The sequence below is a fragment of the Vombatus ursinus genome, unplaced genomic scaffold (assembly GCF_900497805.2).
Source record: "Vombatus ursinus unplaced genomic scaffold, bare-nosed wombat genome assembly UNPS02014786.1, whole genome shotgun sequence".
NCBI lineage: Eukaryota > Metazoa > Chordata > Mammalia > Diprotodontia > Vombatidae > Vombatus > Vombatus ursinus.
In genome coordinates this window covers 51,229,623-51,242,734 of record NW_020954564.1, presented here as the reverse complement: position 1 = coordinate 51,242,734, position 13,112 = coordinate 51,229,623, and the positions used below count along the sequence as shown (strand labels likewise).

Sequence of the window (13,112 nt, the reverse complement as noted above, 5' to 3'; positions counted from 1 at the left end):
TTAATTTATTTTTATCACAGTTTATTATTTTTTCCTTTCCACTGCTCTCCCTGCCTCAACAGAACAATTTTTCAAATCCTTCATAATAAATACGCTTAGTACAGCAAAACAAATTTCCACGTTGGCCATGGCCAAACTTGCAAGTCCACCTCTTCTGCATGGCCGGCAGCATGATTCATCTTCAACCCCCCGGACTTGTAGAGTTTCGCTTTTTGCTAGAGCTCTGGAGACTTACATACTCTTCCAGGTGCCGAGAGTTAAGGAAAGCGGGGGCGGAGGGGTCGGAGGCGGGGTACAAGTCTTGGAGAACCTCCAATAACTGAAGTCTCTGCAAGGCAGAAGCCGTGGCATTTTGGGAGTTGTAGTATTGAGGATCCCTGAGCGCAGGCGCAATCCCGAGCCTCGCCTGAGTATGAGCTAGATTTCCTGTAGCACCTTTGGTCGGAACGAGCTGGAGATCATTCTAGGTCCCGGACTCATTCCCAGGTATTTAATGACTTGGCCCCGATTCCCCACCCCTACTCCTAGATTCTGGATCAGGTAGATCCAGAATACTGTGCATGCATTTCCCTTGAGGATGTGTGTGTGTGTGTGTGTGTGTGTGTGTGTGTGTGTGTGTTTGTGTGTCCCAGATGAAAGATCTCCTTATATTCTTGTAACTGCTTTTGTGTGTGTGTGTGTGTGTGTGTGTGTGTGTGTGTGTGTGTGTGTGTGTCCCAGGTGAAAGATCTCCTTATATTCTTGTAACTGCTCAGCCGCTAATTCTGGGCTTTGAGCAGAGTAGGTGTTTATTTAACTACTTTGAAATGCTCATTAATATTCTCATCATCTTCAATTTACCTTGTATTTCATTCTTTATCTACATGTTGTATTCTGCTGGCCTACTCACCCACTGACTGCCCTAGCAATGTCAGCTCCTTGAGGGCAGGAACTTTCCATTTTTGCTTTTGTATCCTAGGGTCTAGCCAGCTGCCTGGAGCATAATAGCTGCTAAGTGTTTGTTGAATTTAATTGAATTATAGGTTTGTTGGATGAATGAAACTCATTTTTGCCCTTTTGTATGTACAGCTCTTTACCTATCTCTGCAGTGCCTGCCCTTTGAGATCCAAACTGAGGCTGGGGCTGCTAAGTCCTGACTGTTACCGATTCCATCTTCTTTGTGCTCACAGCATCCCCATTAGACTCTATAGGTGTCCAGTGTGGAGTACTAAAAGGAGTATTCTACAGAGGAGGCAAACATCTCAGCTCTAGTGATGGTCCCTCCAAAAGTGACCTTGCCTTTAAGCCTCCAGGCCCTGGAAAGCAGGAATCCATCCTAAGAGGAGAAACATTTGGTATGAGACCTTTGGCTAGAATTTCAGGAAACAGCAGGGTTTGTCAGAGGCTGGTGCTGGAGCAGTTCCCAACCACCCAAGTTGGGGTTCTTTGATCTCTTTCCCCTAATATCTGGCTAAACAATGTTAGAGTGACATCACAACATTCAGATGCTAAGGAGGAGTGAGTGATCTTAGAGAATCTGACCAACATGCTTGGGTAGAAAATTGAGCATTACAGAAACTAAGAACGAGTTGTGGTTTGGCCATATAGGAGATCACACCTAGACTAATTGCAGTAGCCTTATTAATACAGAAGAGAACATTCTTTGACCTGAAATCGCCTTTCTCCTTATAAAGTTTGCTTAGTAAGGTGGGTACTTTGTTCCCTGTGGGACTTAAGCATACCCTGCACTGCACCCCTACTCTATACTCACCAAGGGATGATTCTGGGAAGACATCAAAGGCAGGATATTTTAATGGGTCCTGGGTCAAGACTTGGAGTGGAGAGGAATTCAGGAGGAGAGGAATAGAGCAGAAAATGCTTTGCAAATGGGTAGGTAACACATTAAAAGCTTCCTGAACTATAGCTTGACAATTTGGTGACTGTAGAAGTAGGTTTTGGTTGGTACTATATAGGCTGTGGTGTTATAATATATATCTATTCTAATCTAATGTCTTAGAATGTACTAAGACCACAGTGATAGGATCTTTACTCTGTAGACCTTTCTTCTGATTCCGGATTGAGGGTGGGGCTACTCCTTTGACCTCCAGCTTCCTTCCTAAGGCATGGTGGGTAGATATAATAACACCCAGTTGTGCTGTGAGGATTTCTAGCTTGGTGGGTCTGGGAAGCACAAGACAAGAGATTTCCCTCATGGCTTCTTTCCCTTATGCAGCTCCGCCTTGTCAGGAATCCACCCTTCCTCAAGAGAGGAGCACAGAGTAGGAAGGAATGAGTGCAGGACTGCTTATGACCAGGTCACAGGTAAGTTGGGGTTCTTTGATCTCTTTCCCCTAATACGCCTTCTCCTGCCTGAGAGTAAAAACATTTTCTTCCCTTACGCTGGAGCTCATAAATGGCCTTCCTTAAAAAGTCCCGTCCAGGAAACCTGAGCAGTTATTTGACTCCAGAGGACTGGGAATGTTTTTCTCATGTTCCCAGTTTACCTACTGCTATTCCACAGCGTCCTTCTCTTCTCTCCCAAGATCCAGTCCTTCAATCAGGATATGCAGTTGTATTCTCAGTACTATGTTCAGGAACACTGGCAAAACATAAGAAATAGAAGACACAGGCCTTGTCCTTAAGAATCTTCTAGTTTCATTGGGGAGACAAGACATGAACATTAAAATCACAATTTTAATTATTTTTAACTTATAGAAAAGTTATATAATGCAAGATGAGTCAAGATCAAAATGAATGGCATGGACAGTAAATATGAGTTCCAGGAAGGTACAATGTGGGCTGTAAACTCTTTTGAAAGAGGTGGGATTTGAATTGGCCCTGATAGACAGGATTCGAATAGCTATAAAAGACAGCTAAGGGAAAGCCAGAGGACGGGCGATCAAATCCTTTTCCTGATGCTCTGTATTTGTATGAACTTGGGGCTAAATTCTGTAAACTGGAAAAACAAAAAGGTTACACTAGATGACCTCTAAGGCCCCTTCCAGTTCTAAAGCTCTAATCCTGTCATGCTATGAATACCATGAGTAAAGACTTGGAGCTGGAATGAACATGTCCTTTATAGGAATCAGAGAGAGGACTGACCTGGCTTGAGTTGAGGTTGCATTTTAGGAAGTAGTGAGGAAATAGAGCACAGCTTGGTAGGGTGAAGCCCTATTGTACTGGGCCTTGAATGTCAGATTAAGGAGTTTTGAATAGGTCCTGTAGATAGTTAGGGGATACTTTCTGTTCTCCGGGTTTTCATGATTCTGCTCTTCCTTGGTGTTCATACTGGTCTGACCTCTCTTCTATCTCCTTTGTTATGCCCCCTAACTGCATGTGTACTCCAGGATTCTGTCCTAAGCCTTTTCTCTTTCTACCACGTGGTGACCTCATCAGCTCCCACAGGTTTAATTATTATGTCTACATGGATAACTCCCCAATTGCTATCCAGCCTTGGGGTCTCTTCTGAACTTCTATCTTGCATCACATCACTAACTGCTTACTGAGAGTTTGGAACAAGATATCCCATAGAGAGCTCAAACTCGGCATGTCTAGAACAGAACTCATTGCACTTGCACCTGCCACCCCCACCTTGGACCCATTCCTCTCCCAAGTTTCTCGATTGCTGTTGAGGATACCACCAACCTAGGTGTGTCTTCCTTAACTCCTCATTCTCCCTCAGTTCATGGAGCCAATCAATAATGGATTTAAAGTCGGAGAACTTTGTTTAACTTGATACCATCACTATCTAAATGACCTTGGACATATCGCTTAACCTCCTTAGGCCTTAGTTGCCTCATCCTTAAAATGACAAGTTTGGACTAGATGACCTCTGAGGCCTCCCAAGTTAAAACACAAGCTCTCTGAGGCCAGAAACTGTTTAACTTTTGTCTTTGTATCCTGAGCCCCTAGCACAGTGCCTGGCACTATAGTGGTTACTTTAACATGCTTATTGATTGACTAAAGAAGAAATGACTTTTTGGGTGGAGGGGGATGAAAGAAGGAAGAGTCTAAGATGTCTTCAGGATTTCTGCACATTGTGCCTGGAAGAATACTGATCTAGATAGAGCAGGTGGAAGTGACTGTCTCACTGTTTGAGACTAGGCCCTACAGTATGTAAATTATCATTGAAAGTTGTTCCAGATGAAAAAATTTTCACATGTAAAAAATGACGTCCAAAAATACTCCCTTTAATCTCAGAGTTTTTAATTGTCTAAGAGTGGCAGGATCTGGAGAAGCCAGTTACAGGAGCCTGAGGTTGGAGTTTATTGATGTTTTCCCAGACAGAAGATATTTATACTTTTCTGGACAAGAACTTAAAATCCTGGGAGCTATTTTTCCCGTAGGAGGATGAATGCACAATTTAAGATTTATATTTTTACTGTCCACAGAAAATCAAGAACTTACCTATTTATATTAATTGTAGGCCAAATTATAGTTAGGTGGATTTGGAACTAGTTGAATTCCAACCTTTGGAGTCCAATATTGAAATCAGTGAGTAGACATTAATGGCTTCATATATACTTGAAGGGAGTGTCCCAGGAATCTGTCCTTGGTTCTGTGTTAACATTTTTTATCAATGATTTGATAAGGTGTAGATGGTAGATGGCAGACTTACATTTTTGGGGGACAAAACTGTCAGGGAAAGCTAACTCATGATGACAGGATCTAAAGAGATCTCAAAAGACTAATAAATAGTTGAACCAAATGTAATGTGGAATTTAATGGGAAAAAATTCAATTCAACCAAGATTTATTTGTGGTGGCGGTTGTTGTGGTTGTTCAGTCATATCTGGCTTAACGATTGCATTTGGGGTTTTCTTGGCAAAGATACCAGAGTGGTTTGCCATTTCCTTTTCTTCCTCATTTTACAGATGAGGAAACTGAGGTAAACAGGGTTCAGTGACTTGCCCAGGGTCACACAGCTAGTAAGAGTCTGAGGCCAGATTTGAACTCAGGAAGATGAGTCTTCCTGACTCCAGGCCTGACACTCTAGCTACTGTACCATCTAGCTGCCCAAAAGATTTATTAAGCTCCTACTATATATGAGCCACCATATTTGGTGCCAGGAAAATCAACTCTTTCTCCAGGATCAAGTATTATATTGGGAGATATTACATTGGCAAAATGCCGTATATATACATATAAGTTAATACAAAGTAATATCAAGAGGGTGACAATGTTAATAAGGTGTATGTGGGTGGAGATACTGAAAGGGTTCACGTTTTCAAGATGCCCACTAGGGGGCACAGCATGCCCTGGCCTGTCTGCAAGAAGAGAGGAATAATTGCAACAATAGTAATAGGACTAAGGCAGTGAAGCCCAAGCATGGTGAAGGAGCCTTCTGCTTTCCTCTTCAGTACTTCCTGGTAAATAAAAGGAGAAGCTCACAGCCTTGCCACCTTGCCACTTATCCCTTCAGACTCCTGGGCATTGCCATTCACCTTGCTAATGTGTGCAAAGACCACTGGATCTTGCCATCTGCCCTGCAACTAAACCTCTCTTTGTATGTTATACTCACGACATCCGTAACACTTCCACAGAAGTGTCTTCCACTTTTTGTGTGTGTGTGGCCCTAGTACAAGGTCAAACAGTAGGCTTCTCTCCACTCACAAGGCTACCATCCTAGTTCAGACCCCGCCTCTCATACCTGTACTATACAAGAGCCTACTAATTAATTTCCCTGAACCCTTTCCTTATTACAATCACTCCTCTACACAGCTGCCAAAATAATTTCCCTACGGGGTACAGAAATCTATCCTGCCCTACAGGAAAATAGAAGAGGAAGGGGATAAGAGAAGGGGAGGAGAGATAGAAAGGAGGGCAGACTAGAGGAAGGGGTATTCAGAATGCATGCCATCTTGGGGTGGGGGGAAGGGCGAGATGGGGTGAAAATTTGGAACTCAAAATCTTGTGGAAGTGAATGTTGAAAACTAAAAATAAATACATTTTAAACAAAGAAAAAAACAATTTTGCTAAAATGTGAGTCTGATGTCACTCACCTATTCAGTAAACTCCAGTGGCTCCCCTTAGCCTCTAAGATCGAATGTAAACTCTTCTGTTCTGCTTTTAAAGCCCTTTACAACCTGGACCCAACCTATCTTCCCCATCTTGTTACTCTTCTTCCCTCTATATACAGCCAAACCAACCTTCTTGCTATTCCTTACACATGACAGTCCCAGTTCCATATCTTTGCACTGGTTGTCTCCCATGCCTGAAGTGCACTCTCACCTCAGCCTCTTAGAATCTCTTATTTCCTTTAAAACTCTAGACGAGTAACATCTTGATCCAGCTAGGTGGTGGAGTGAATAGAGCACTGGATTTGGAGTCTTAGAGACTCCAAGTTCAAATTTGCCTCAAACACTAGCTATTTGACTCTGGGCAACTCATTTAACCTATCTGTGCTTCAGTTTCTTAATCTGTAAAATGAAGGGATTTAATTTGATGTCCTCTGTTCCCTTCTGTGATCTTTGATTCTATAGAAAGTCTTTGCTGAAACCCACTCCCCCAGGTGCTAGTTCCTTCCTTCCAAAAAATAAATTACTTTTTTTTAGTTATTGTGTGTATACTTATTTACATATTTAATAGAATTAAGCTGCTTGAGGACAGGGACTATGCCATTTTTGTCTCTGTACCCCCAGTGCCCAGGACATAGAAATTGTTCAATAATGCTTGTTAATTGATTCATTGATACCTTACCCCAAACCCAACTCTGTATATATCTTGGCTCTCTTGACCCACCCTCACATATCTAAAATCAGTGGAAGTAAATGTAACTGTAGATGGTAATTTCCATAATTCATTGGTCATCAGTATAAGGATACAGCTGCTTCTGCTTCCTGGTGCATGAAGAAAGTTGGATGCCATATAGTCCAGATAAGCCCTTCCATATTTTGCTTGTATTCCCACAGTACTATCATTTCAGTAATTTAATGCATAAATGGCAAAAGGTCAGTAGGGCCATAATTGAAGCTGTCCTAATTGAAGCTCACTTGGAAAAATTTGTTTTCTTCAGTCACTATCCCTAGGAATTCCTAAAGCAGGACAACTACTACTGAGGTGGATTCTTGGAAGGGCTTAGTGACTGACTCAAGAGTTGGATAGTACCGTGTTCCAATGTAGGAAGGGAGGGAGAAAAAAAGGGAATTAGCATTTACATAGCATTTACTATATTCCAGGTACATATTAATCACTTTTACCAATATTATCTTATAGGAAGCATTTGTCTTGCTATAGCCATTAAACCTAAGCATGCTCCCCAATGTAAGCATATTGATCTTCATGAGTATTTGGCCTAAGTAGCCATCCCATATTACTTTACTATAGGTTTTATGGCCCCGTTACTTTAAGCTCATTATATATTACTATAAGCACATTATGAATTACTGTGGCATGGCTGTCAAAATATTACTCACAATCTTAGGTTTTATTAATATGATTTGTAGTGTCTAGGGTGAGGGAGATGAAAAACCCATTACAGTCTGTGTTGGTCAGGCTAAATAGAGAATATTCTATTCTGTTGCGTAAGCTACATTTTAATGGGGACAAATAAACTGAGAAGGGAAAGACTAGCATGAAAAAGATGACATATGAACAATTAAAGAAAATAGGATGTTTAGTCTGGAAAAAAAGATTGAGAAAAATATAATAACAGCCCTCAAATATATGAAGAGTTGCTAAGTAAAAGATGGATTTGACTTGATCTTTGTAGAAGTCCAAACTAGGAACAATGGGTGGAAGTTAAAGTTAAAGGTCAAGAGATTGCACCTCAATAAAAGGAAGAACTTTTTCATATTTAGGAACAAAATTAATTGCGCTGCTATGAGAGAGAAAGAGACTCCACTGGAAGTACTCAAGCAAAAGTTGGTCGATTGAGGAGAAATGTAGAAAGTAATTGTCCATTAGATTTGAGATTGCTCCAAGTCAATGCTATGACCTAGATCAATGCTAACTTTACAATTCTGAATTTTCTGTGAAATCTTTTGTGATCCAAATCCAGGTTGGTCTCCTTATTCTGAGCTTATGTACACTTACTGTCTTGCCACACAACTTATCATTTTACTAGATCCTATCTTGTATCGTTTGCCAATTGAATTGTTATTTGTTTTAATACCAGTAAAAATATATGTTCCTCAAGGACACATTATATCTCATACTTCCGTACCAGCTATATAATCGGGGGAAGTGCTATGCTTATAATGGAGAATCACATAATTTATTTGACTTGAAACACTCAGGTCTCTGAACATTATCAGTACATATAATCTTATCCATTCACTTTGATCCTGCCAATTTTCCAAGAACACACCCAGGCTAAGCAAAAATGTGTTTGTCATTTCAGGCATCATTGACATTTAAGGATGTAGCTGTGGTCTTCACCAAGGAAGAGTGGGGGCAATTGGACTATGGCCAGAAGCACCTCTACAGGGAAGTGATGCTGGAAAATTATAAGAACCTGGTCTCGTTGGGTAAGGTTGATTTTCCTGTGTGATTTAGGGTCAGTCTTCTTATTGGAAACTTTTTCCCCCCTCAGTTAAGTTTTTGGGCTTCTAAAATACTTATCTGTGCAGGAAGTGAGTGTTCAATGATCTTATACTGCTAATCCCTTTGAGCATAGAAAGAGAATATTCCTGCTCTTTCTTTAAGGATGAAAAGTCTGCACTTTTATAGTATGAAATAGATACCTTTATAGTGCTAAATTTTTTTCAAATGCTTCAACTTTCTCATATTCCAGAGATTCTGAAGAATAAAGGGTTAGAGATTTTCTGTGATGTTTCTTCATTCTCAGAACAAATACCCCAGTAATTTGTCTTTCCATATGAGCAGGGCATAAAGGGTCCAAACCAGATGTGATCTCCAAGTTGGAACATGAAAGAGATCCATGGAAGGTAGAGAAAGAAATCACAAGATGTACCTGCCCAGGTGAGTGAGAGAAAACCAAGCAGGTCAGAGTCATCAAAAAGTCATAAGGAGGGGGCAGCTAGGTGGCACAGAGAATAGAGCTCTGACATTGGAGTCAGGAGGTTCAAATCCAACCTCTGACACTTGACACTTACTAGCTATGTGACCCTGGGCAAGTCACTTAACCCTGATTGCCTCACCAAAAAGCAAAAAAAAAAAAGTCATAAGGAGTTATAGTCTTAGAACTCTTGATATTGTAGTTTTGAGATTTCCCCAGGCCTGTGAGGAAGACTGAGGTCACTTGTCATGAAGCCTCAACCTCTATATATCATGTGCAACTTAATCAGTTTTCTTGCAGAATTCCAAACTGATACACTGAACATTTGAACCAATTCACAGCTTCAACAATAGTATGTTACTGTGACTGCTTTTCCACAGCCTGCAAGCAATATTTCCATTTTTTATTATTGTCTATTTAAGAGATGTGAGGTAGAACCTCAGAATTGTTTTTAATTTGCATTTCCCACATTAATGATTTGGAACATTTCTCATCTCCTTTGTTTATTGATTTATTGGGGAATAGGACTTTTATTCATAAATATTTGTTTCAATTCCATACATATCTTGAATGTCAGCTTTGTCCAAGTTATTAGATGAAAATATCCCCTCCCACCACTCAACATTTTTTTATTCTAGTTGAATTGAAAGTTGCCTGCTTTCTTCCTCCTGTTCAGTTCTAGTCCCACCTCATTATTCATCTTCAATGCCTTTCCAAGATGTGTGACCTGATGGACTAATTTCATCTGAAGACACAAAAGAAATAGTTTTAATGAAGAAGAAAATGAGTAATAGCCTTAAGAAACTGAAGTGGATACAAGGGAACCCATCAACCAACTTAGATTTTTAAAACATATACAAAAGATGGAATCAAAAGCCAATAATGGGAGAATTAATGCAAAGGCATTTCATGCACCTCTAAGAAAAGTATCAGAAATTTTAATTAAGGATCAGGATGAACTAAGGCTCATAAGGAAATGCTATACAAGAAAAAGGATATTTGTAGTAATTGGCAAAAAGATGAGTATCAAAGAGGGAATAGGACCACTGCTCAAAATGGATAAGATTCTGATAATCAATATAAAAAAGAAAACAGAGCCACTCAAAGCAGAAATATAAATAACTACAATAAAAAAAATATAAAGGATACAAGTAAAGGGAAAGATCAAGGCATCAAACAAGACTTTTTTTTTAAAGAAAGAGAGATAGGAACATGAGTTGGACCCTGAGAGCTTTTAGAATTTGAATGGGGTGAGTAGACAGTCCAGGTGGAGAGAAAAATATGAACAAATCTCTGGAATGAGAAATGAATACTGTATGTTTGTGGAACACTTACGAGCCCACCTAGACAAGAGTGGGTCATGCTTGTTTTGAAATAAGGCTGAATAAGTAGTATGAAAATGGATCATGAAACACTCTGAACGTCAGGTTAAGGATACTAATCTTTATGTTGTAAGCAATAGGAAGATGCAGTGTTCAATAAGAACAATTTTCACTTGGAGCCATTGGGTATAGTAGTAAAATGGAGGTTCAAGATCAGGGGGGAATAAGAACAGGAAGCCGGGATTTTAGACCCACAAAGGTCTAAAGATAGCAAAGTTATGGGAATCAGGAAATCAAATTAGAATAGAGTTAGTCTGGCATTAAATGTCAGATAAAAAGAGTTTCAATAGTGAGGGCAGATGATTGCCCACAATTCAGTAACATCAGGAGAATAAAACACGACACCTGTGATCAAAATGGGGTGCTGCTCCTGATAATGTGGAGCCAATGGTTTTCTCTCTGGCCCTTTGTAATTTTTACAGAATGTTAGCAACCCCAGCCCTGTAAGTGTGTGGAAGAAGTGATTGCATTTAGACAGAGATAATTATCGTCGTGGTCACAGAAAGACCCTGATAATGGTTAGGGAAGGTTTGGGAGAGCTGGGACTGCAGGGATCTTCTTATAGACTTGAGGATTTTTAAACAAAATGTAGACAGAAGTGTACAGGGTCAGTTGAAAAGGACAGGATCGTACTACAGTAATGGGAGTGATTGAGCTCTCTACGCTGACCTGAGTCTTGTTCCCACAATGCTGACATTTGCTCTTTGACACATCTCCACCACTTCACTTATTCCACTCCTTCATCCCTTCTATTCCACTTCATTCAGATTCTTTCACTTGCTTTCTGCCTTCTTTTTCCATTCTCATTCAGGATCATTGTGCATTATTCTCATCATTATCACTTCATTATTCTCATTTTAGTAATTTCCTTCCTCCCAACACAGGCTATAGGGCACAATTTTATCATTTTTCTTTTAGAATGGTATAACAGACATGAAGTCAAGGAGCCATTTTCAAAACAGGGCATTTCTGAAGAGGAATCCTCCAAAGGGTCCACAGTGGAAAGATTTACAAAGGGTGGCATCTTGTACCCTAAGCTAGGAGAAGTCTGGAAACTCAATGACCAATTTGGGATGCAGAGACACCTGCAACAAATGACTGTTTCCCAAAAGACAATGTTCCATGGAAAGACAGGTCCTGAGTGTAATGAATTTAGTCTGAGCTCAAACCTTGTTACAAAATGGGATGGTTTTACAAGAGAGAGTTGGTATAAATGTGATATGTGTGGGAAAATCTTAATATGTAAAACCCACCTAATTAGACACCAGAAACTGTGTGTAGGAGAAAAATCCTATGATAATAATGAATGTGCAAAAATTTTTAATGAGGGTTCATTCTGTAGGCAGCATCAGAGGGTTCCTGCTGGTGAGAAGTACTTTAAATATGAAAGTGGGGAAGCTTTTCAACTGCATGAAAACTTTACTCAATATAAGAAAATCCATACTGGCAAGAAACTCTCTGAATGTACTGAATGTGGGAAGGCATTCAGAATGCATGGACAGCTTAGTCAAAATATGATAGGAAATATTGAAAGCAGGAAAGCTTTCAATAAGAGTGAATTCCTTTTACAACATCAAAGGATCTATACTGGAGAGAATTCTTATAAATGTAATAATTGTGGGAAAGCTTTCAGTAAGGGTGCAGTCCTTAGGCAGTGTCAAAGAAACCATGATGGAGAGAAATCCTATAAGTGTAATGAATGTGGGAAAGACGTCAGTAAAGGTACGCTCCTTAGGCAACATCAGAGAATCCATACAGGAGAGAAACCCTATAAATGTAATGACTGTGGGAAAGCCTTCAGTAAGGGTGCACTACTTAAGCAACATCAAAAAATCCATAGTGGAGAGAAACCTTACAAATGTAATGAATGTGGAAAAGCCTTCAGACTGTGTGGACATCTCACTCAACATAAGAGAATTCATACTGGAGAGAAACCCTACAAATGTTATGAATGTGGGAAAGCTTTTCGTCAGAGTACAGACTGTACACAGCATCAGAGAATTCATACAGGAGAGAAGCCCTTTAAGTGTACTGATTGTGGGAAAGGTTTCAGCAAGGGTGCACTGCTTATACAGCATCAGAGAGTCCATACAGGAGAGAAACCTTATAAATGTAATGAATGTGGGAAAGCCTTCAGCCTGCATGTAAACCTTACTCGACATCAGAGAATCCATACTGGAGAGAAGCCCTATAAATGTAATCAGTGTGGGAGTCTCTTCAGGCACAGCTCAGCCCTGGTCAGGCATCAGAGACTTCACAAAGGAAAGTAATACTGGTTTTAATGACTTCAAGAAAGCTTATGTCATTCTTTATTCAAATACCTTATGATTTTGATATTACAGTTTGTCATCAGTTGAGATTTGGGGGGAGAGTGTTTGAGTGAGAAATATGCTTCTTTTCACATCCTACTTCAGCTGTATTTTATTTTTCCCTGTAACACATACCAGTTCTGATAAAAATTACATTTGTTAACTTCAAAACAATCTTCTGTTCAATTTGCCTAATGATTAATTTATCTGACACCAATTATTTAAATCTATTAAACACTTTTATATTATTTTTAATTACCTAATTTTATGATTTTTATCCCTTACTACAAAGTTTTATATCATTTTTGGTGATGTAACAATAGTGGTACCTGAATACTCTTCTAATGTTGATAGATATTAGAACAGTTGATCGTTAGCCTTATTGACTTCAAATGAATTGGTTTGCTTTTCTTAGATGTAAAGCTGTTACATGTGTAATGGGAATTATGGTTAAATGAATTATTAGATAATAGCTACCAAAAAT

The 13,112-nt window shown here is 39.7% G+C and overlaps 1 protein-coding gene across 2 annotated transcripts; it reads left to right on the top strand.

The window, feature by feature from the left end:
- The first annotated feature begins 404 nt into the window (after positions 1–404).
- Positions 405–12,836, top strand: LOC114046917 (zinc finger protein 383-like). 2 transcript variants are annotated; one of them, XM_027867547.1, is made up of 6 exons: positions 472–486; positions 1,170–1,334; positions 2,213–2,301; positions 8,320–8,446; positions 8,805–8,900; positions 11,238–12,836. In XM_027867547.1, exons 3-6 carry the CDS (start codon positions 2,269–2,271, stop codon positions 12,587–12,589), a joined length of 1,608 nt encoding a protein of 535 aa, XP_027723348.1. In that variant the 5' UTR covers positions 472–486; positions 1,170–1,334; positions 2,213–2,268; the 3' UTR covers positions 12,590–12,836. The 2 variants fall into 2 exon arrangements, with proteins under 2 accessions (XP_027723347.1, XP_027723348.1); XM_027867546.1 differs by lacking the exon at positions 1,170–1,334 and having other exon boundaries at positions 405–486.
- The last annotated feature ends 276 nt before the right edge of the window (positions 12,837–13,112 follow it).